The sequence below is a fragment of the Psittacula echo genome (genome assembly GCF_963264785.1).
Source record: "Psittacula echo genome assembly, chromosome: 2".
In the NCBI taxonomy this organism is placed as follows: Eukaryota; Metazoa; Chordata; class Aves; order Psittaciformes; family Psittacidae; genus Psittacula; species Psittacula echo.
In genome coordinates, this window is record NC_137737.1 from 7,861,982 (window position 1) to 7,887,210 (window position 25,229).

Consider the following 25,229-nt stretch of genomic DNA (forward strand, 5'->3'; position numbering starts at 1 on the left):
ATCTCAATTAGTAGAATGATACTGATAGCTCTATTTATCCCCTCTACATGCTTCCACAGAAGGTGGAGATGATGTCTCCCTCTTAACTGAGAGACAGTCCAGAGGATTATTTAAAGATAGTGAGTAGAATTTAAGTATTGTCTACAACCAAACAACAAACCAGTGCTAGTTGGCTCCTGGTCAGTGAAATCAGTAAAAGATAACTGTAAGCCCCCTTACTTTATTTTCACGCTCAATTTGCTTGTACTTCAGGGTGAAGAAGTTCAAGTCGGCCATCTCAGACTCAGTTTGCCGGGCCTCTATCAAGCGGCTGATGTATCTGTTCACTCGAGTTCCTGGAGTGTTGTACACAACATTGGTAGAAAAAGAGGAACGATTCCTGAGTTTTTCAGAGGCTGTCCTTAGTGCTCTCCTCTGCAGCACAGATGAAGAAAGAAGCACAGATTTTATTAATGTCACAGTTTTTCATTGCTGTTCATATTAGCTCGAGCTCACAGCCACGATGAGGAACTCCTTAAGCAGAGCAACAATCTCCATGTGATTGCCATCTTTTGAAAACACCTTAGCTGAAATCCCGATCTCACTAAAATCAAGGAGAAAATGCCCACTGCATTTCAGGGTTTCAATCCTCATCCACAGAAATTCTCTTCACATACTGGCCTGACACTTCCCTGCCACTGAGCAAATAATCAGTCTCATCCACAGCAGTGTGACTTTACCTAGAAAAATAAGCAGAGTATTCTTTTTCTGACTGTAGACATGGACATCGCAAGGGCAGGATAACAAAGGCTCTTCATGACACAAGAAAGTCTGACTGTCCAAGACTGTCTAGGTAAGAATATGCCTTTTGAAAAGGTAAATTTCTTTAACCTCTCGCACAAAGACCATGTGTGACTTCAGAGGGTCTGAAATCTCAAGTGTTCCTGTTCCTAACTTAGCCAAGTGGCTCTCTAGTTAAGACCTCTTGGGTATGCCTTAATTGCACTTGCAGATCCAGATGGAGCACTCCAATAAATTATCAGAGCTAGCCTGTGCCTAATTGGGGTTAATTCCTCCATGGCTGAGACAGCACAACTGACAGGATGATCACTCCTTTGCAGTGCAAAAGATTTATCACAGAGAGTGTCTGAATGGGAGTTTACAGACAATGTCTCACTTTTCACAGACAGCACTTAGAAGATGGTGAGCAGCTTCTCAGCCACACTGGTGGTAACCTTCAGTTGAAGGCAGTGTGATGTGGAGACACTCAAAGCCAGGATGGATGTAGTTCTGGGCAACCTGATCTAGTTGAATATGTCCCTGCTCAGTGCAAATGGTTGAACTAGATGAGCTTTGAAGGTCCCTTCCAACCCAAAACATTCTATGATTCTATGACTCTATGATCTAAACCATTACAGCTAGAGCTGTACTAGTATGACTGCCCACACCCCAGCACACTGAAAGTTTAGGGCCTTCCCAAAATACTCTTGTAGACGCAGCATTTTCTAAACACAGAATGAGAAAGATGTAGGCCAATCTTGTAAAAGAAAAACCAGTCACTTAATGGTTAGCACATTGAGTAGGAAAAGACATCCCTTGAATATCCTTTTCACGTCAAAAGGAGTCAAGCCTTACTTCCCAGAAGAGTTTTGACAACCAAACTCAGCCAAGTTGTACTATTTTTATACAGCTAAAGGAATACTTTTTTGTCTAACACCTGCAGGGTTCAGGAAGACAATTCAAATTGTTATGAAATGAATGACAGGTCTGCTCAGGGATAAGGACAACACGGCTCAGGGTATAATCAGTACACTGTCAGCAAGCTGTTAAAAAGTACATCAGATTTCTCTCTTCAGAGCAGTCAGTACTTACTGACCACCCTTTCAAAGCTATACTTCAAAATATCCTTTAAAACCAGATGGTAAAAGGAGGTGGTGATTGCTATTTAAATAATTCTGCAGGAATGGCAGTTTCCTGTCTTATTCCACAAGAAGTTCTCATGAGAGCCTCATTAGTGAACAAGTAATGAACTACAGCAGTTTATTAACTTACATAGCTTACGTTATATGTAAATTCTATCACAATACTTACGAGCAGTGGGAAGGGTTAACTGCGTAAAACACCTTAACTTATAACTGCTTAAACACCTTAGTTTACTGATTATGAAGGAGAATGGACCTTAGCAAAGATAAAATAACTTTCCAAGTTCTGCTTTGCTGGCTTTATCCGTAGAGAGCAGGTTATACCAGCATTAACCAATTATGAGGCTACTTGAGACATTTTTCTTCAAACTATCAGATCCCATTACTTGTTAAGTTGCCTGGGATGTAAGAGCTAAATGTTTAAACATGAAAAATAATCCTGTGGACATACATGGATCAAAGCTTTCAAATCTGGTGTTCTGGGTTCTGTTAGCCACAATAAAAATCTTCAATTGCCAGGCAAACAACTATTCCAAATGTTTCTAAATGGAGATAAAACTGTTCTTTTGCAGAAGACGTTTGTCCCATAAGTTTGTGAGGAAACTGAGTGCTTTCAGGAATACTGTTAGGAATATCCAATTTTGCTCTTTAAAAACAACAACTAGTTAGCTTAAGGTGCAGCAGAAAGTACATCTTCGGGGATTTTTTTATAATCCAAATTTAAACCTACAGCATAATAATAGGGGTGAGCAAAACAGCATTAAAAAAACCCTGAAATGCTTCTCTTCTTTAAAATCTGGAATGAGGGCAGACGATGGGAGTTATTTTGATGTATGAAACATTCTAATATTTCTGTGAAATAAATTCCATTTATTCTGCCAATTTAAAATAGGGTTAAAGTTACTGTGCTTAATCAAAATAGCTATTGCTTACATACGCTCGTTTTCACTAGGTTTCTTATTTTTATCTCTATTATTATTTCACAAAGCAGACTTACATTATATTATGTCTTATATGTGATCAAGACCCAGTATTTATATTTCTCAGCAATTAAATAAATACATGCTGCAGTAATGTACTAGCTTTGAAGCCTTTATAGCCACAGCTTGTTTTACAGGATGAGAGGACTGATATTGCTGAAGCAACCCTGCATTGCAAAACAGTGTATTTACACTAAAATCATGTATCATGCTCCACAATAAATGTTACGTGTTGGGTACAAAAGCTCAGAAAACAGTTTCAGTTAAAGATGGCATTGCAGAACTTCATTGTAAATGTTCTAACATGAGAAAATCTTCATCAGATCCCTAACACACCCATGCCAGGATTTTCTACGTGAACTACCATATTTATACACACATATAAATAAGACACATTATAAAATATTGCATATGCTTCAAGGAATGTGGGGGTCACTTTGTTCAAATACTCAAACAACAGTACTGAGTCACAATTGGAAGGCCTAGAACATGGAAAATTTCAACACAAAATCTGGAGTTTCTGAAAGTCTTCACTTGAAACTGCATCTTAAAGGAACTGATGTACTTTTCTCCCTTTTTCCCACAGAAGAAACACGAGTACATGCAAAATCCAAAATACAGAAATTGGAATGCTTTCTGAAAGTAAAGTTTAGACAGGATCTTCCATAAATGTATATTATTTTAATAAATCCAAACAACAAAAGGGGGAGCAATCAGTCTAGTAATGCATCTAGACTGATTGTTCCAATGCACACATGCACGACTCTGGAGCACTGGTGGAGCGACCTATGTAATATTGCCACCTGCTGGCGAAGAAAGTGGAATGAGCAACTCTTCAGAAGTATTTTCTCCATGTATTTTGGGGTAGATCCACACATAGAAAAGGAAGTAAACCAGGCTACTGGCAATTTTGAGTTATGGCATTACAAGCCAATACACGAAAGCAGTATTCTTATTTGTACTACAGACTTTTGGATTTAGGATTTGTATTAGGAACAAAGAGGGGGTTTAGCTTATCACCTGCCTTTTAGCTTTTAGAGAACCATCTTGAGATACCAAACTATTCTGTTATCTTGCATTTGCTGCTATTAGTTTCAGACTGTGATGGACTCATGACACAAAAGATCAGCTCTAGGAAACTGCAGGAACAGAACACAACAGAAGCTAATTCCTGTGAAGGAAGCCCTTAATAGAGGCAACATAGGCTACTTGTGCTGGCTTGTTCAAGAAGAGCTCCAAATTTGAGGCCTGTTATAATTAAGTTCTATCTGTATTGCAAGAAAGCTGTGGGCATGAGATAGCCCTAGCTTCAGCAGGAACACCAGAAACTCCTCTGTCATTGGGTCAGGTCACTCCATATATTCTCAGAGCAGGTCTGCTGAATATGGCCCTGTAACAGATGCCTGAAGAGCCCACATGGATTACCTTATCATCATCCTCACACGTCATGACATTGGAGAAAGGGATCTCTGCTTTGAACATCTTCCGACAGTGCATGAGCTGAACAAGCAGGTAGCAGACTGTCTTGAACTTCATTCTTTTGGCAGGCTTAATGTCTGAGAGAATCAGTCCAGGAAATATCTGTTGGTCAGGAAAAAAGCATTTATAATTGTGTCATTATTTCCACCCAAACCATTCTGTGATTCTGTGGTTCTATTTCCATGCAGACATACGTACTTGCAGACATTTCCACCATCTAGTGGTCAGAACAAAGCAATATTGCAACCAAGCAGCAACACATTTTGATAAACATTGTATATTTGCAGAGGAAGATTAACTCATCTTTTTTAACCTGAGATATAAAGAATTTCTTGAGCAGACAGTATTTAAACACATTCTTCACATTTTGGAACCTCTTTTCTACACAGAAATGTAGTCTATTAAAAAAGCACATTAATGACAAACTCCGAAAGAGGCAATATTTGTATTTCTTTAACTTTAAAATAAATTCTGTAAGAATACAGGAAAAAAATAAGGAGGAAATGAGCATTTTTATTAATTAATGTTAAAAAACATAATTTCAGTCTTTTTCTTATTTCCTTATTTTATTACTTCAGCCACTGGTAAAGCTGTTAAAATCAGAAGAGGATAGCTTTTGCTTTAACGATACACTTACATACATGCTCTAAAGGAGGCTGTGAGGCACTCAGGTTGTATCTTACATCTTCTTTCTTCAAAGCAAGACATGTTATATCGTAGAGAAATAGTCTAAAAGGGTTGGTTATAATCTCTTCCTTTTACCACACAGCTCCCAGGTTCAGCAAGGACAAATATTTTCTTGGTTAACTCATAAGCATCCATTTAACTCTTGCTGACTTTAGTAAACCCCTAGCACATACTCACTTTCACAGATCAGCATAAGAGTGATCCTCTGTTCTACCCTCGGTATTTTTACAAATCTTATTCATGCTTCTGGCATGTGGAATGTGTAAAGCAGTGTTCATGGGAGATGTGGAAGGACCCCATGCCACCACACTATGGGAATTAGAGCTTGTAACATTAATCTTTTCTGGAACAGGAAAATAAAGAAGCACAGAGGATTTCGTCCCTAGTGTTCCTGGGTACAAAATCACACTCCAAAAACTTTATTCAAATGCTTTAAAACCCACAAATGGCACTAAGGATTCGCTGTTCAGTCTTCATAATACTATGACTTACTAGAGAAGCTTGTGTCAAGGAATGAAGAAAGAAGCATTCGTTTAGGGCATGTTTTCATGGATACTGAAATTTAGAGGGACAGGGCAAATGACACTGCTTCTATTCCGAATGGCATCTCAGGTACAGATTTGCCATGCTAAACATGCCATGTTAAACAACACATACAGCTACGCACTTGCATTTTCTAGAGAATCAAGGGTATATCATCCTCTTGATCTACCAATACTCTGTTTAGTCAGCTACGCTGTGGCTATGAAACACAAGAATGACTTGTGTATATGTAGTTTTTAATTAGCATGTAGCTATGTTAGAAACATGTGACACGTTTCAAATGTGGGAAGGTGCCTAGGTATGCACATGTGCTTTGTTGTGCACTGAAAGCCTGATTGAAACCAGGCAGCATCACCAGCACTGTCGTGCATGGTTGTTAGCTAGAATTTAAAAGGACACTCATGTATCTAGTACGTAATCACTTGTATAAGTGATAGTTTAACAAAAGTGTCCATGAAGCGATTCCCAACATGATCCCCTTCTTTTGACGGCGTTATGGCAGAAGACTTACTCTTGTATTGCAATAGCCGCATAGAAGATACTTTATAAGGATATCCACATACTAAATATTCTTTAAGTATTCCTAAGGACACTAAATAGAAAGTTGTCATGCTTGAGTATGGCAGATATGATAAGCTTTTGAGTTGCCATTCCCAACAGCTAAAACATACTTTCTGGACACGTACTCTCCTTATAAAATTTCCCAATTTTCCCTACCCCTAATTCATCTAAAAGTACTATATATTTCACTCAGTCTCCCTATCAACCTTTTCATACAGCAAAGATTAATAACGTCCTTGAAACTCCCTCCAGTTTTGCATTTTGCTTCACCTTTTTAAGACAGAGATAAAATGGAATACATAGAGGTTTACAGGTGAACCGTATCTCAAGAGATCATTAGCTCTTTCTTTGCCCAAACCTTTCACTGTGGACATTGCATTAACTAGGTCAACAACTTCAGTTTTAGGTCTCCATAAGATTGGCTGGAAAATATGCTCTTAAGTAAGTAGAGAGCTACAGAAGCTGCTTGACAGCCTTCATTATGGAACTGCCACAGTAAAGGTGCAAGAGCAGCAAAGAATAGGTAGAATGTCTTACAAGTGACAGATTGAGGAAAACATGACTCAGAAAGGGGAACCCATGGGCATGACTATATCCACCTATAAGGATCTGAAGTCCTGTGAAAAAAGAAGAATTTAGACCTTCCTTGATGCAAACTTCTTATTACAGATGTGTTTCTGTATTAACCTGCAACTTTAAAACTTGGAATGGATACAGCCTGGCTCACACAGGCAGTGTGACCCTGGCACACCAACATGACTTTTCCCCAAACACTTATATTCATACACTTTCCTGACTATATCTTCAAAGAAGTAAGCAGAACATTTTTAGCTCACACCATCAATGAGTTTAGTTTTGTTTATAAATCTTACCAGCAGATAATAGATCAACCTCTGTATGCTGGAAATACAAGGGAGCTTTCCAGCTGTCTGTAGTCAAATAGGAGTTTTTCAGCTCAGGCCTCTGAAAAAAATGGAGTAGTGTATCTCCTTCTGGGCTCCCCAGTAGAAGAAAAACAGTGACAAAATGGAGTGAGTTCAGCAAAGGTTCATCAAACCAGTTGGGGTTCTAAACCATGTGACATATGAGAAGAACCTGTGGGAATTCAGTTCATTAGCTGGGAGAAGGCTATGGAGAGATCTAATTGCTATCTTTAACAACCTAAGTAGTAACTGGAGAGAAGACAGAGCCAGACTCAATGTAGAAAAGCTCAGAAAAAGCACAGGAAACAATGAACGTAGGCTGGATCAAGGGAAACTCCTATTTGATGCAAAGAATATGTTTTCACTGTGAGGATGATGATGTGCTGGAGCAGGTCACCCAGAGAGGCTGTGGAATCTCCAGCCAGGAAAACAGTAAGCACTCACACAAAGGAGTTGCTCTGAGCAATGTGCAATCTCAGAAGTGGATCTAACTGTGAGGCTGGCCATGCTTTGAGTAGGAAAGTCGACCACATAACTCCAGAGGCTCCTTCCAAATTCAGCTACTGCGCAATGCTGCAAACATGCGTGGAATACATACAGCTACCGTTCTCCATAGCTGTTCAAGAACCTAGCCACACAAAGGACATTGCAAGATACACAAACCAGGCATACTGGCAGTATGTATAACTTCATATCTATTTATATAATGAAGGATCACCGCCTCCCTAAGATTGTGTTTTACGGTGAACTCGCCATCGGTTACCCCAAGAGAAGTGCCCCAAAGAAGAGATATAAGGACTCACTGAAACAATACCTCAGCCTTGGCCATATTGACTACCACCAGTGGTCCACCTCGGCCTCCAATCGGGAGACTTGAAGACACACCATACATAATGCCACTGTCTCTTTTGAGAGCACACGCAGAATTAGTCTCAAAAAGACAACACAGAAAGAATCACGCCCCGCTTATACCACCCAAGGAGACCTTTCACTGTGCTTTTTGCAACCGGATTTGCCTATCCCGCATTGGCCTTTTTAGTCATCAGCGCGCTTGTAGTAAGTGTGGGTAAAGCCCTTCCCAAATCTTCGTTCGCGAAGTCGAGCCATGATGATGATGATGATGATAAACTTTATATATATTAATTTATATGTTTGGGGCTTTTTTTAATCTAGTGATTGCAAGACACACAGATGCTGCACTGGGACTGAGGATTTTCCAGCCTACCATTCTATATACACAATACTATAAATACAAAGGAAATCTTTCCCACTTTCATCTCACAAATCACATCCCTTTTTATTGCTACTTTTACAGCAAAACACCACTTGTGGCACAGTGAACTTCCAAGTGGAATATTTAAGTAATCTCACCTTCTGCTGTTATTCTCTGCTACAGGCAAGAAATGCAGTACAGTCTGTTAAAACAGACATAAAAAACCCCCAATGTCTCTCACTCTGCCTTATTTCTGAACTTGTTCCAGGCCAGCATTACAGGGAAACTGGACTGCAGCATTCTCATTCCAGCTCACTCTTTGTAATGTATTTTACTTTCACACTTCTTTATGACCCTTGGGATCACCTTTTATTCTGCTCACTGTTCATCTTCTTCATCATAGTAGGGAAGGTTGGCTGGTTGCTGCAACACAGCTGGCAAACAAGTTTAAGAGCTGGGATTTTCCAGCAGAGCATCCAGAAAGCATCCAGACTATCTACAGCTTTGTGAGTATCTTTGAGTATGCAGACAACAAATCGAGTGCTGATTAGAATCCTGGGAAAACACCCCAGTGTTCGAGTCTCATGTAATACCCTGGTAAGGGATTCATTGGTGCTTATCTGGGATTCTCAGGAACAGCAGCAGTCTGTTGTTCCTCTGGCTATGTTCAACTACAGTGCTTAAAATGGCATGGGAAAGAAGACACTAATGACATACAAAGCACATTTACAGAAATCATCAACACTGTAAGCATTATGTCTATCTGTGTTTTCTCTCTTCAGGCAGGCAGGACCATGCCTCTTGGTTAGCAGTATTTGTATGTTAATATCTGCACACCATTTAGCCCTGAGGTAGGTGTGCAAATCCTACCTGGCTTCTTAACCTTCTTACAGTTAAAATCATCAGACATATACTTTTCCATCCTTTTCTACTGCCCTTATGACACATTTTGCTTATACCTCAGCTGTCTGTCAGGAAAGCGTATTAGCTATTTTTACCAGTAAGTAATGCAGCTTCTATAAGACAAATTCTAAATATTCAGAATGCCTTGGCCACTTCCTTGACACAGAAAAAAGTTTTCAACAACTGTGAAGACTAAAACAATCTCTAAGAGATCAATAGCAGAGAAAATCTTATAGCAGCGCCCCATGCTTCTCCCTTCTACAGATTCCACATTCTGGAAGAAGAAAAAGGAGAGAGGAAATCGACGTTGAAGCACGTCAGTAGCTCCACCATTGCTGACAGCCCAAGCTGTGTGCTGTCACATTGACGGTAATGCACTAGCAGTTTCACAGCAACTGCAGAAACAATCCTGAAGATGGACAGCAACACACTGTGCAACACAACCCCCGGTCCTCTGCCTGTGTTTGTTGGGTGCTAACATAAGCAGTGTTGGGGTGCATTATATTCCAACAACTTGAGCAATGCAGTGTCTCAGGCACAAATCAGCCCCTGTCCAGATACAAGCTACAGCTTCCATCAAAAGGCTGTGTGTCTATCTGTTAAATTAGATTTCGTAAGGTCTATCTGAGGTGAAATGCCCAAGTTAAGATTTCTAGTTAAGTTCCTTGGTAGAAGCTGTCAGCCATTGGCAGCAAACACCACCCTGGAATGTCCTAGCTGTGGTAGCAGCAGTAGCTGCAGGTAGCCGTCCATCTGAAAGCAGAAAGCAATGCATGCCCATCTTTGGGCTCGAATGCCTCACTTGGGGCATTTCAAATTAGAACAATTTTGTCAAATACATTTTTGCTGGCTGCATGCTAGCAAAGGAGAGAGTTTGTCTGAGTAGCTGAAGAAGGTTTCACATGCCTTGCATTAACTGTAGAGCTCTCTTCTTCTGTTACTACTTAGAGTCCAGGTGTTAGAGCTCCAGCACTCCAGAAGGGCTGGTAAGCATACAGTCACTTAAGTTAAAATACCCTCAGAATGAACTAGTCCAGAAAGCTGACAACTTACATTGACCATGAAAACTCTCTTGAGACAAAGTGGACTGGGTATTTCTATGAAAGTCAGATGCAAAGAAGTCCTAGGGAGCTGCCAGCCATATGGATGGATTTATTGGGCCAGAAGTGCTCTGTGGAAAACAGGAATTTTACATGTTTGGAAAAAGAAGAAGAACCTGAGAACAGTGTGGCATGTTCATGTAGGCAAAACCAGAGTGATGAAATCAAATTAACTTTGCAGAGAAGGAAATTTCCTATAAGTAGTGATGGAACTTGAATTTGAATGGAAATACTAAATTAAAAAGAATTAAGTGCAGTAATTTCAGACCTGTTGTTTCACACAGGTTTATTTTATTCCTTCTGTAGCCTTCTTTTTCTTTAGTTATTGTTTACATGATGATGTCAAGATACTATCTTTTAATCAGGTCAGACAAAATCCAACAAATTGCTAACAAAAATCCTAGTAAGACATGGATTATAGACATATTACTTCACTTTAAAAAGCTGGATGAAAGTATTATTAAGACATGCTAGAAAGCATCTCAAGAGGGTGTATGAGCAGTTATTCTAGTGAAACATACTAGTTGCTAACAGTGATTCACAGGTAAAAGTGATTTACAAATAAAGTCAAAAGGCAAGCACATGGAGTCACTATGTATTTCATCCATGCAACACAAGAAAGCTATCATGAATCTATGTTGTTTTCTTGTTTTCTCTGTGCTATATTGTACAAAGTTCATCCCATGCTCGGGGAAAACAAAAACCAAATCATCCACAAGGAAGACATAAGCAGGCAAAACCTGTTGGTTGGTGTTGGAAAGATAAGGTTCCTAGTAACTTATTTTAACACAGAAGGCAGATCAACTGCTTCATGCAACAAAGCTGATTAACAGTAAAGGAGGATGTTGTACTCCAAGTCAAAAAAAAAATACCGCCTTTTCAAGCAGCAGAGTGATAGAAAATGTGTTTATTTCCTATAATTCCTTGGTGACAGGACTGCAATGCAGGAAGTTTAAAATCCCATCTGTTTATGCTAGATGAAACAACAACAGATGAAAATGATGTGACAGCCTTTGCCACTTTTCCTGCAGCCGTTGTCATGCAAGTTAGAATGAATCTCAGGTTGCTGAATTTCTGCCTATTGGATCATGAGTCAAAGAAATTAAGTGATCAACCTTTTGAGCTGATAAATCCATCTGCAGCTCGTAACAAATGATGCCGCAGGTGTGTGGTATAGTTAATTGCTCTACATTTCTTCCGTTTGCAGGACCTTCTCCATTTTAAATAGCATTTTCCATTGAATGCTCCTGAGTTGTGTTTGCTTATTGAGAGGATTCTTGAACCTTTAAGCTTTCAATTTAGTTTTCCTGAAATCCTAAGATTGAAAAAAATGCTCTTGCCTTCCTCAACTATTGCTTTACCTTCTCTTTTCACAGAGACTGCTGGTGTTTTGGTTTGGCTACAATTATTTTTTGGACAAAAACAGAACTGAAATTTTAGCTGTCTGCATTGAAACGCTTAGGACATGGTTCAACACCAGGCAGGAGACAGAGCGCCGTACCTCCAACCAGCATCTGCTTCCTTGTCCTGGGTTCAGCAGTAGCAGTCATTTTTCCTCCTTCTTAGTAGCTGTTGCAGCACTGTGTTTTTGACTTTCAGCCTGGGAACAAAGCTGATAACACGGATGTTTAGACTGACCAAGGACTTTGTGAGTCTCAGGCTCTGCCAGGGAGGAGGAGAAGCTGGAAGGAAGCAGGGACAGGACACCTGACCCAAACTAGCCAAAGAGGTATTCCATACCACAGCACGTCATGCCCAGGATGTAGAACAGAGAGTTCCCGGAAGGGCTGGAACACTGCGGGGTGGGGGTGAGGTACCGGTTGGTGAGCGGTTGTATTCTCTTCCTTGTTATTTCCTTTATCATTATTACTGTTAGTGGCAGCAGTAGTGATTTGTGTTATACCTTAGTTATTAAACTGTTCTTATCTCAACCCGTGGGAGCTGCATTCTTTCGATTCTCCTCCCTGTCCCTCCAGGAGCAGAGGGAAGAAAGGTGGGGGGGGAAGTGGACTTCGTGGTTCTGATTTATAGCCTGGGCTTAAACCACGACACTCCTTTTGGCTGCATAACTAAACAAAAAAAGGATTCAGCAAAAAACAGTCAGACTCCTGTCACCTGGGATTTTGGTCATAGCATTACTCAGAGACTTCAGATAATAGAGCAAGGCTGTCCAAGCTCCAGAAAGAATTTTCTGATACTGTCTGCCATGGCTTTGTATATAAGTGATAAGGTAGGAAGAGAAATGTCAACCTTTGCAGAGAAACAGCTAGTTTCCAAAGGGCAAACAGATGTAGCACTCGCTTTCATGGACTTTTCATGAATTTCTGTCACTGTGTGCTATTCATATCAGTTTTATGACCCCCTTTTCTGGACACACGCCTACTGCTTCCTGTCAATGGTCTAGAGCCTTAGCTCTGGAGCTGGCAAAGTTTCTTAGTGAAGATACTTACCTTAAGCTGGCAATGAGTAACAGTGACAGCAGGCTCACTTCTGTAAATGCAAAAACTAACACATTCCCCTCACAAACACTTGATCACTTCTGACCACTGCTTGACTATCTGTAACAGTACCTTAGGAATTTTGTTTGTCTGTGCTGGGTTTTTGAAATCAAGGAGCCTTTTCAAAGCTAAAGAGATACCATCAAAGAGAACTGCTGCAATAAAAGTAAGCACAACCAAATACAAAATCACCCCGTTATCACCAGGTTTGTGGCCAAACCTTAGGAGGTGTAACACTACAGGAGAATCATACCTCCTAGAGCAACCACAGAAGTGAAGTACAGTCCAGCTAAGCTCACTACCTCTGCTGTGCTTCTGGGAGCAAGCTATAGAAGCTGTAAAACTGAGACTATGACCAGTGTCAGTGCTGACAATGAGAGAATAAAGAATTCTAATGAAACCAGATCCTGTCTATTAAAAAAACCACCATAGATTAAATTTTAAGCATACAGCTTAAAAATCAGAAAAAGATTAGTCAGGTAGATTAGAGAGGAATCATTAATGGAAAAAGGTATTATCTGGGTCTAAGCAGAGTTACAAAGTTCTTGTAAGGGGCTCTGATATTAATGTATCTCGCCTAGATTTTTTGTCCTGATATAATATCCACATGCAATAATATTTACAATACTTCAGAAAGCCAGGACTTTTTGAAACTAAGAGAATGTCCACGTGTTTAAAGCATAAGGTATCACGAATATTTCATGTATTAGAAAGAGAACTGTTTTTCTAAGTGGATCAGACCTGTTTGAAAATTCCAAGATATTCATGTGCATGTCAGCCTTGTAGCTAGTTACATTAATCAAACTTTGCAAATCTTGGTTTGGGCCACATCACTATAAGCTGTAGTATCAATAATAAATAAATTATAAATAAGAAATAATAAATATAAATACTATAAATACTAAATAGACAATATATAATATATAAATAATAAATGTATAATATAAATAAATAATAACCATAAAATAGCATGAAAACATAATTAAACTTAAAAGAAAGGTGCATTTTCAGAACTAGAAACTTTGTCAGGGCACTGTAACATTTTGTATTGTATTAAAAAAGCATATTTGCAAAAATTGTTAACTATGATGGCCAGCAAAAGAATCTGATTTAAAAATTTTCTGTATGCCTTTGGAAATCACATAAATTATTTAAGTCTGTTTAGAAGCTGTTTATGCAGCCAAGTGTGCATAATTATTGCTTAATAATATAATAGAGTAATATAATCTCTACCAAAATAAAATCTGTAACAGAACAAAAAGGAAAGTATTCCCTCAGTGGCCACTTAAAAGTGCTCTCCCACGTTAGCTTATACACCAAACTTCTATACCTGATCAGATCACAACATTGTGGTTGTTGGCTGATTCAGTAACAGATTAAAAACATAAAGGAATACTTTATAATGTGTTCATGTTTAAAACATAACTAGTACATGAACAAATCGTCTTACATTGTTTCTCATTCTTGGTTTGGGTGATATTTGTGATGAAAGATCTTCCTGTCAGACTAAATATGGGAGAAGGGGGGTATGCATCTCCTAAATAAAGAAATAAAAATTATAAAATCCCTAAGTGGGCCTATTTACCTTCCAAGTTCAACAGATTCATGGCCATCTGTTGCTCATAGAATTGACTTTCATTCCTCTTGGCATCGTACCTGATAAAGTCAGTTCATATTAATGTCAGATGATGCATAAAGAATAAAAAATGTGTCTGCATTTCAGCTACTGAGGCTTTGGAGGAAGAGACACAACAGATACTTGAATCCACCTAAAGAAACTCTATCTTGTCTGTGCTTCATGGGTAGCTTTCTGTTTCAATGTTTCTGAAGAGTTAATGACTGAATCAGAGTAGGAGTGGACAGCAAGCGCTTATTCTGAAGGTAAATACAGTATTATGTAGCTCGTGGTCCAGTGATCAGTATGCAAAGTACATGAAGACAGGAGATGTGTGGTGTACTGTAAGAAACAGCAAACTGACATGCTGATTGATCTGTGAGCCCAGAGGAGAAGCCAGTCAACACCAGTACAATTCAGAAGAGTTTCTCTGTGCCAGTCTGGCTGATATGCCATTCATGCATGTCGGAGAGCTAATGCTAGCCAAGCTATACTGCAGCACCTGCCACTTCCACAAGCCCATCAGTGACACCACTTGGGTGAGGTGGCATCTTGTAGCTGATGACAAACTCTGTCATTTCTCACCTGCAGTTTCTCATTGACCTGGTTTACTTTAATAGGAATGTTAAGGTTCTGCTCCTCAGTTACTGGTAAATGGAGTGGAGTTGACACAGTTTCTTTATCTAACAGCCATATTTATTCCCTTTTCTCTCTTCTTGTCTCTGTGCACCAACCTATCAACAATTTCCTAAAATTAAAATATTTCTCTTCTCAATATGAAACAAATGATACATAATAACCTGATGCATAATAACATGGGAATAATAATAACATGGGAATGATACATAATAACCTGAATGAAACCTGATACATATTAACATGGGAAATGAAATTATACATAATGCTCTAGGAGTGAAAACAACAGAAAACCAAACCAAACATACCTGACAGCATTAAGCAACACACCTACCTTAATTCATCTCTCCCTTATGTTTTCTTCTTTACTGGGACTAGTTAATCTACAAACTAATTCTGGTTTTAAGAGAGCCACCAGAAAAATCTCTCCCTGGCTGCCAAAGCAGATCTAGCCCAGTGCCTTCCCACCTGTTTTCTTTCACGCTATCTAAAACCAAATTTAAACATCTATACCAGCAGAAGAACTGCTATAGATGAGACCGCAGGATTTTCACAGTGAATGAGAACACCCCATCTCTCTAATAATAAGATGCTTTAGAGGAAGTGTATAAAAATAACCCCATCCTTGCAGCAGCCTTTCTGGAATAAATGAGCAGGATCTTTCACTCCCAGAATCAAATTCCCCGGTGACTGAACTTCCAACATTTCCATAAAAACTCCCTAAGTGAGCAAAGTCAGACCAAGAAACTGTAGGCATGGAATTCAAGATGGCCTGTTTCTTCCTGGTTGCATTTTGGTCAAACACTCACTGGCTAACACCCCCAAGCATGGACCTTTCACACCACTTTATAACATGGTCGGTATTGGTCTCATACTTTCAGAACTGGATATTACAATTTTCCCTCTAAAGACCAAATCCCTGAATGAAACTTGCTTGGGCAGAGTCTCAGAAGATAAGGGTGCAAAAGTCTGTATCCCAAGCTGTCTGGCTGAGATAAAGAGCAGTAAAGTTCCTCTTGGCCTGTAAACGTGTCATGGCAGATAACTTCTAAGACAAGCCTCATTTAACATGGAAAAGGTCGGAACAAACTGAATGTGTTTACTTGATGATTATGGACTTTCAAGACTCCTACTGAGGTCACAACACTTTTGTAGAACAAAAGGCTGCCCTAACCTCAGTAACTAGTTGAGAAAGAAAGGTGTGACTATAAATGAGCTTGTTGGAAAACCCCTGTCACCACCTTCACTGCATGCTGAGATTCTAGATATTACCATCGCACTGCTGTGCCTCTGTTCTTCATATTCATATATACTTAGAACAAGGAGTCACATTCATCTCCGTCTCCATCAGGGTGGCTAAATCCTGAGTAACATCTAAGAAATTAAGTTCCTGCTCAAATGAGCTAAAATCTTCTCTTACCTTATTCTTTCCACACTTTCCATTTTCTGTTCTCCACCAAAAAGAAGAAAAGAGCAGAAAACTTTATTGTCCCTCAACAGTACTGCTGACTTAGGCTCAGTACATCTCCAGGGGTCTGACAAAAGGAAGAAGCTGAAGGGAGAGGGAAGCTTAAGAAAATTTGGAGGGAAAGGTAGCACAGATAAGAAAGGGATGACCAAAATCACTGTGGCAGCCTGAGATGACAGAGCACGCAAGGACAACATTGAAACTGTCACAAGCAGCTCAGGATGGCAGGGAAAAAGAACATGCATGTTCTGCACAGAGGACATATTATCTGTTGCAATGACCCCAGAAAATTTACTCAGCTTCATCATAAATACCTGATCTATGGTACGGTGGTATCTGCATTCAAAAGCAGGATGGTTGGCAGCAGCCTCTTCCTCTGACCTGGATAAAAGGGCTTGTGTTGTACAGGTTGGCCACAACAGCATTTCCAGACTTCCAGGGGATGTTAGTCAATCACTATTGAATTCATTTCACTAGCTTTTCTGCTGTGGGCATGCCATGTCTGTAAATACTACCTTTTCTGTGTCTATTCATCAGGAATCCTTCAGGTCCAGTAAAGGAGCCACCAGTATTGCAAGTGATGTAAAAACTGTTAAGAGAGCCGAAGTAAAATGGGAATATGGGAATGAAAGTGTAAAGAAAAATAGAAAACCAACCAAGCTGTGAGCATTAATATTCTGAAACACCGTTTGAAGGCAGAAGGAAGGGAAAAGTGAATTGATGTTTTTGAGTAACATTATGTGATTTCTGGTAGAATGATTACAGAATCTGAAGAGCTTTCAGAAATCAGAAATACCAGTATTGCCTCTGCTTTCAGAATAACACAGAACAGTTGTTAAATTATGGAAACACTACAGAATAAGATGGAATGTGTGGAGCTTACCTTCCTACGATGGGATGGCACAATAAAATATGTTTCGATATTATGCTTCTTCAAGAAACTATTTCTTTCATGACCATATCCTGGTTCTACCTCGTAGTCCCCATTTAGGCACTCTAAGGTGGTCTTTGTAATGTGAACTTTCCTGGAGATAAAAAGAGGACATTGTTGTTTAAAGCAAAGATACATTATGATCAAGTTGCTACTGAAATACAGTCCTGAGTGGAATCATAGAATGGTTTGGGTTGGAATGGAACTTAAGATCATTCAGTTCAAACCCCCCTGCCATGGGCAGGGACACCTCACACTAAACCATGTCACCCAAGGCTCTGTCCAACCTGGTCCTGAACACCGCCAGGGATGAAGCATTCACAACTTCCCTGGGCAACCCATTCCAGTGCCTCACCACCCTAACAGTAAAGAACTAGTTGAGAAGGTCATAAAGAGGTCAAATTATGTGCAAAATCCCATTTTGATGTAAAAAAAGTTTTGTTTTGTCTTTTCAGCCAAATACAATATAGAAATATTTCCATTACATGCAGTTTCCAAACTTGAGCTGTGAACAGAAAGATAACCCTTGACTGTGCAAACACTTGCAGATTTATTGATTTGTGGCAAGTGGAAGTCTGCACATCATCTTCCAAATTGTGTGGCTCTCCTCCATGCTTACCTCACCGCCTGCTTGGAAAAACATCCTGCTCTTTGAAACTTGTGATTTCACACTCTGAATCCCTCCTATGCATTAAGCAGAAACTCCTTTTTGTATTCCCCTTCATGGCTTTTGACTTTTTCATTTACTTACTGCTTTGTAGGCAGCTTTTAAATTCGCTTTGTTTTGGCAGCACAGCCATCTTTGACACTATCAGTGAGTTTTATTATGCTGAAAACTGTCTTTACATTTTCTTCCAAAAGGCTCCTTGCATTTGCAATGTCCTCACAGAAGATATCTGAAAAGCTATTACTGCTTTCCTCTATTAAACATGTGTTCAGATTTTTGCTTGCTGGAAAGCCTTAAGGTAAGGAACATCCCAAACACACTGACAAAATCGTCTGAGGCAGATGTATCTAACACCGAGAAATTCACTCAACCACAAAAATTAAGAGGTTTCAATGTCCCCCTGTTCAGCAAACCATGATCTCGTAAAAATCCAAGAGAGGATGGTTGGTCTCAGTCCAAATGGGGATTGCACACAGAAGCACACCAATGCACCTTTGGGAAAGTGCTCTGCGTGCATTTGAGTCCAGGGTGGTCCAAGGAGTACTTAAATTCCAGGACATGCCCCATGGGTTGGCTGCAGGTTTATGTGCTACCGTATCACCTGCACACACACCATCAGTATTTGAGTCCACAAACACGTATTTTTTCTGTAGCATGCTACTACTGTTGGAAACATTACCACTTAAATGGAGTAAGGCTCACACCTCCACATGCGTAGAAGTGCAAGGAAAAATATTTCCTGGAATAACTAGAGGTCTTTACTATTACACATGAAATGGTGAAAGTCTAGCACTGCTGCATCCCTAGCGCTGCCTCATTCCTACTCTTTATATTTGGCAGCTTCTAATAAGGATTTTGCTTGGAAATGTGTTGCTTCTATTTTAGCCTATTACGAATGTAAATATCAAGATAATTTTGAGAATTCCATAGGATAAATCACATAATATATTATAATTGCTCTTACTGAACACTACCCTTATGGGTAGCAAGTGCCTAAAAGAAGGAACTAAATTCTTCACCCATACAGGTTTCTGTTTCTTATTCTATGGTTCTTTTCAGACTTACCCAGGCAGTCCTCCAGCTTCCATTACATTGGCTAAAGTCACATCATTTGACCAGACATCATATTGCCATTTTCGGAGACCCAGGACCCCACAGAGCACCCTGCCTGTATGCAATCCAACTCTCATGTTGAGATCAACTTCTGTGGCTTCTGCAACAGATCTGGAATAGAAAGCATCATAAAGTTAGTCTTTAGGCAATGACATTGCTCTTGATTTTCTTTTTCTCTCTTTTCCTCAAAGTTAAAATATGAATCTTTTCAGACATGTATATATACATTTCATATATATATATATATATATATAAAAATACACACACACTTTTAAAAAGACAGGATCTTTGAAAAATGATATATTCAGGCACTGTTCTTTTCCTTCACTAGTTTCCCAGGTGTAATTCCAAATAAATAATTTTCCTGGTCATATTTTAATAACTGTTGAACCTAAATCTCAGTGTACCTGGATTCCTTGAACTTATGCATTAAAATACTATTTTCCAAGTTTCATTGCATTTAAGAAAATTAAGAAAAGGGGAAAAAAAAGGGGGGGAAGCAAGTGTAGTAAATGGCTTTGTCACAGAACTTCCCTAGCTTTTATGTTTTATTTGCCACTTTTACTATCACAGTCCTATAGAAACTTCGATATCTTACTGGGAGATAAAGAACCTTCTGGCTGAAACTCCAGTACCTCAACAACAGCCAACTTAACTCCTGCACTTCCCTGTATCTGAGATTTTCTTGCATCTCACATATACTTACTTTACTTTGTCATAAAGGTTTCCTTTTCCCAATGCATATTTAGTGCAGCAGGATAACAAGCGATCACAATGTGATTGCTGGAATCAAAATAAGATTTCTGAAGCAATTTTATTAGACTGAATTTTAACCTGACATGTCAGTAAACAAATATGTTTGAATTCTAGCTTTACTCCAGACTGCTTTCAACTCAGTATTAAAATGGGCTACCTGGCTTCTTTTTTATTACCAAAAATCTTTGTTAATGTTACTCCTTATCCTAGCTTTGGGTTTACTGGTTGGGGGATTTTTCTCCCTCTAATTCTTTTTCACCATCCCACCCCCATCAGTCAGATTAACATCATGCTTGATCCTATACGGGCTAAGTGAATTTTCATGGAGGAGTTTACTATTAAAACACTAAGGAAAAGTTTGGTCTTGTAAGCAATACATAAACTTGAGTCACTCAAGACTTGCATTTAATTTATCTGTTTTACACAGTTCATTGTAACTCAAAGTAATTTTATCCTCTTTTATTTTTCCATCTGTAACATAAAAATAATGCTTTTTTTCCCCTTTACTCCTTTTGCTTCCAGTGTCTTGATCTCAAGGTAATAGTCTAAAACATTGCACTTGTAATAAAAATAATACGCAATAATATGTAGGGACCCCAACACTTTCTCTCTGTGCAGCACGGGGGGTTAAAAACGATTTTTAAAAGGTTATTGTCTTATTTCTATTGAACAGTTTAGATTTGTGATGTTCTCTAAGCTCACCATTCAGTTAAAATTCCACTTGAACAAAAACTTACCTAGTTAACAATTAACATCTTTTATTCCCGGTGTCTCAGACTGTCATTCTTCTTGGATGATACTTCTTTAGTATTTTGTGATATTTTTTCAACTGATATTTTCACCCTACGCTACTGCTATAAAACTATTGCAACTGATCACTACTACTAATCACACAGAGTTGTGCTGTGCCTTTACCTTTATGGTTTGCGCAGCTAAGCATCATTTCCTACAGTGAGACTGAAAGGGCACAGATTTATACTTAAATGTTTTTAGAGCTTCTGTGGGAAAAGAGGTATGAAGAGGTACTAGTTGAGAAGGCAAATGGATAAGCAATGACTCCACTCTACTATCTTCTAATCGGTTCAATCGCCCTGTCACAGGAGTATAGGACAAAGAAAATGATGAAACCAACAACTCAGTGCAAGAACAGCAGACGAAGAGTGATTATAAGCACTCTTTTCAAGCTCCTGCAAGAGTGGCACATAAACTACCTGTAACTATGGACTTATACCTGTAAATGAAATCTCACCTTTAGAGACTGCGTAGCTGAGGAAAGATGAAATCATTGGTAAGTCACTACTAACAGCATTTTTTATTTTAGTGTCACAGTAAGGAAGGCTTCCCTGTTTCTGAAGGAATGCAGAAGATGCTATAACTCACACCCTGCACTGACTTGTGAACACTGAAAGGGAGCCTTCAGGCTAATAGCCTTACATATTACATGCAGAGATAACACTGAATAAATCTTTGCAGCTCTTTCTGGTACAGATAACCTGGCATTCCACAGAGAGGCTACAGCCGAAAAAGAGATAATATCAGTGAATAAGTGAAACTGAATGATCAGTGTAAGACTTGATTTTCATTAGTTTTTTTCAATTTATATTTCCCACTATATTTAATAAGAAAATACTTTAAACAGAGGCTCTGGCTCCAATTTTCCCTGATCCTCATTGACTAATATATTTTTTTTTAAGTACTGTTCATCTCCACTGAATTGGGCAAAGGACTCTGCAACTATTTCAGTAGTAGTCACTGTATTTGCCTCTCGTATAGTTGTACTTGTTTAAATACCATTAACATAAAGGACAGCATAGGCCAAGATATGGGGCAAGGAGCAAAAGATACCTGGTCTCAAGTTAAGTAAGGAAATCTGCGGCCATGATGCGCTGAAGTATATACCATGTCAGCCATCACTAATGTCAGTAACATGGAGGTCTCTTTTGTCCCCACAGGGAATCTGGCCATACCCCATTTTTCTGTTGTATTTTCTGCAACAGCACAGAAGGGCTTATGCACAGTGTTGATATCACAGAAGTCAGTGCTCCTGTTTTCTTCCTCAGACAAAAGATGACACAGGAAAACTTGACATTACACCTGGGAGTTCACAAACTGGCTGCTGCAGTTCCTCTCTCCTACCCAGTGCTTTTGACTAGCCAGGGACCAAACCCACAGGAAGGAGACAGTTCAAGCATCAGCCTCCTCGCTATCCCATGCAACCAAACAGCATCACAATGCGCAGGTGCAAAATAAGCCCAGATTCCATCTGTGAGGACATACATGGATGACTGGTGGAGTCATCCATATTTGGTGGAGTCATCCATATGGGATAAACTCACCTATGTGATGTTGAGAAAACCTGATAGACCCCACTGGAGTACCTGAATTTCGAGAAGCAAAGGTTACTGGACACTTCCCCTTGGATCTCTTCAAAGGCCACATGCAGTAGGAACATTCAAACCAGAGGGGCAGATCAGATTCCCTCCTCATTGCCAATTAGAAACATTGCAGTTCATTTTTCACCCTGTGGTGCTATCGAGTGCATTTAAGTAACTCCCTCATTTCATCTCCTAAGAGGTTACATTTCTGAATTGAGCCAAAGTACTTTTTAATATAACTTATGTCAGTTGATGAAGTACTCTGTACACGAACTATTAAGAACATATAAAATTGCCCCTGTAATGTAAACTTAAATCAGAACAGTTAGCCAGTTTATTGAGGAGAGAGGTAAGAGCTTGGGTAGCTGGGCAAAACTTTTCTACATTGCAATTTGCTAACAAATATATTTAGAAGGTAAGATACTGTAGTAAGTAGAGTGGAACCTTCAAATGTGGCAAGCCATTTAAGTAAGGTGAAGAGAGTACTTGGCCTAATGCACTGTTCAAAACGAAGGTGAGGAGAACATTTGGCACATCAGAGCAACATCTGGCACATTAGAGGTACTAATGAACATGGCCATTTTAAATTATATTACTAACAAAACCTGACCCGATGAAAGCAACACCGGTGGTATCCTACACTTAACTCCCACTTAAATACTGCCGCAATGGTTTAAGTAACCCAGAAGCAGAGCAAACACCTGGCCTGTATGGAGGCACTGCCACAGATCTCACTGACAGCAGAAATTCTTTTGAAACAGGATGTAACACCATTTGTTTTGCTGTATACTTCCATAATGATGCTGGCGTGACTTTAACTGTGCCATTGAAAAAAATACTTCGTAGAAAGCAGACGAAATTGTGAAAATTTTAAGTGTTTTATAATGTTCTTTGAAAATTACCCCGAAAATCTCAATCTAAATGCAGTGAGGCAACATTCTCAGATGATACTCACATGCAGCACCATATTCTAGGATACTTAAATAACAGTTACACAGAATATGAAGAGAATAGAAAGCATCAATTTATAAGAGCTCATTATAAAGTTCAACTTGGGTCCAATCACAGATCCATCAACCAGCCACTAGAAGTTTCTTTTCCTTGATTTCCTCGAAGAAGAACATCTTGGTGGTGCATACCTCTGGGACAGGCACTTCTGACAGATCCATCAGCTGAATCACAACTCAAGTGATTGTATTTATTTATTTATCCCAGGTAACATGACAAACCTGTCACTAGGGATGACAAATTCCAAGCATAAATTTACAGTGCCAAGACCTGTTCTCTGCAGGGAAGTGAACAGGCTTTCAGAAGGCTACCAGCTGGCTTCCAACTCTGGATGAAACGGGAAAGTTTAAAAATCAAAGTGACTCTGCATCTCATGGGACTGCTAAATACCACCTAATAAATATACCAATAGAAAATCAAATGGTGCATTCCAACTTTACCATCACAAGCTCTTCACTTCTCCTTTTTATTTGCTCAGTGTATTACAAAGAAATTAATCTGGGGAATGCATATTCCAACTTTGATCTCTGCGAAGGAATTAAGAGTTTTTTCCTGATCTCCAGCAGAACCTATTTTCCTGGTTTGAAGCACTCGATACAGTTGGCTTAGCCACATGCTGCTGACAACAAAAGAACCTAACCCAGAATCCAACAGTATCTGAACAGATGACGCTCCACTTGCAGTAAGAGAAAAAAATAGTACTGCCATCAAGGGCAATGGTACTTGGAATGCACCATCCTCCTGTCCTCTAATATAAGCAGAACAAGCACATTCTTACAACTAAGAAGAAATGTGTTGACTGGGTCTTATAGTCCTTACTCACACAACTGATTCCTCATTGGAAGAAAAGAGGGATTAATTAATTGTGCTTATGTACAAAGGATGCAGAAAAGGTCTTTAGCCATTTAAGAACCCTAAATAAATCTGGCACTTTCTTATAGCCTTGCCTCTTCTCCATCTTGCCCTGTCACTGTGCTCTGACCACCGACTACACTGAAGACTTATGACTTGTGAATTCTTAATAAAAAAAATATCCTGCAATTATCAGTTCTCTTCTACCATAACCTCTGGCATGGTTTATATTAGACACTACAGCCGATCCACCTGGAATCACAGAGTTGCTGGAAGGGACCTCTGGAAACCATCTAGACGACCTCCACTGCTCAGAGTCCTGGCAACTATAGAAGGTTGCCCAGGACTGTGTCTAGCTTGGTTTTAAATCTCTCCAAGGATGCTAACACCACAACCTTCCAGTGCAACCTATCCAGTATCTGACCACCATCACAGTAAAAAAAGTTCTTTCTTATGTTTAAATGGAATTTCTTGTATTTCAATTTGTGCCCATCTCTTCTTGCCCTGACACTGGATACTGCTGAGAAAAGTTTGGCTTTGTCTTTCTTTACATCTCCTCACATTGGATATTTGTATGCATTGATAAAATTCCTTGTGAACCTTTTCTTCTCCCAGCTGAACAGTCCCAGTTCGTTCCTTCCCTTTTCAAGTTTATGTTATCATGACAGCAACCAAGGAATAATAACATAAAAAGGGAACACATTTCATTTCTAATATCAGTAAAACTGAAACATTCAGAAGAGGGAAGTTCAGACATTTATACCACTACCTTATTTGTATACATGAAACACAGCACAACTAATGAGTTAAAGATTAATGCTAGGTTTAAAAGAGGATGGGAGCATCAGCTACTGCTTTTTAGGGATGAGAAAAAGAAAAAAGGCTCTGGAAAAAGCATATGGGGCCTGTATATCTAGCTATGCTCATAAAAGCCAAGGCTTCCATAGAAATGGAATATCTATACGCTGCTGGAAGAACGCACACATACATGATTTGCAGACTTTGGATCTTCTTTTAGGA

General features: G+C 39.3%; 1 protein-coding gene across 1 annotated transcript in view; it reads right to left on the reverse strand.

The window, feature by feature from the left end:
• Positions 1-25,229, reverse strand: part of ADCY1 (adenylate cyclase 1) — a gene marked incomplete at both ends in the record, with an annotated part of 142,002 nt that overhangs the window by 29,991 nt on the left and 86,782 nt on the right. Inside the window, 4 exons of the mRNA XM_080611609.1 lie at positions 220-414; positions 4,307-4,462; positions 17,391-17,532; positions 19,171-19,329. Of these exons, the coding sequence (XP_080467735.1) occupies positions 220-414; positions 4,307-4,462; positions 17,391-17,532; positions 19,171-19,329 (652 nt within the window). The remainder of the gene's footprint in view (positions 1-219; positions 415-4,306; positions 4,463-17,390; positions 17,533-19,170; positions 19,330-25,229) is intronic.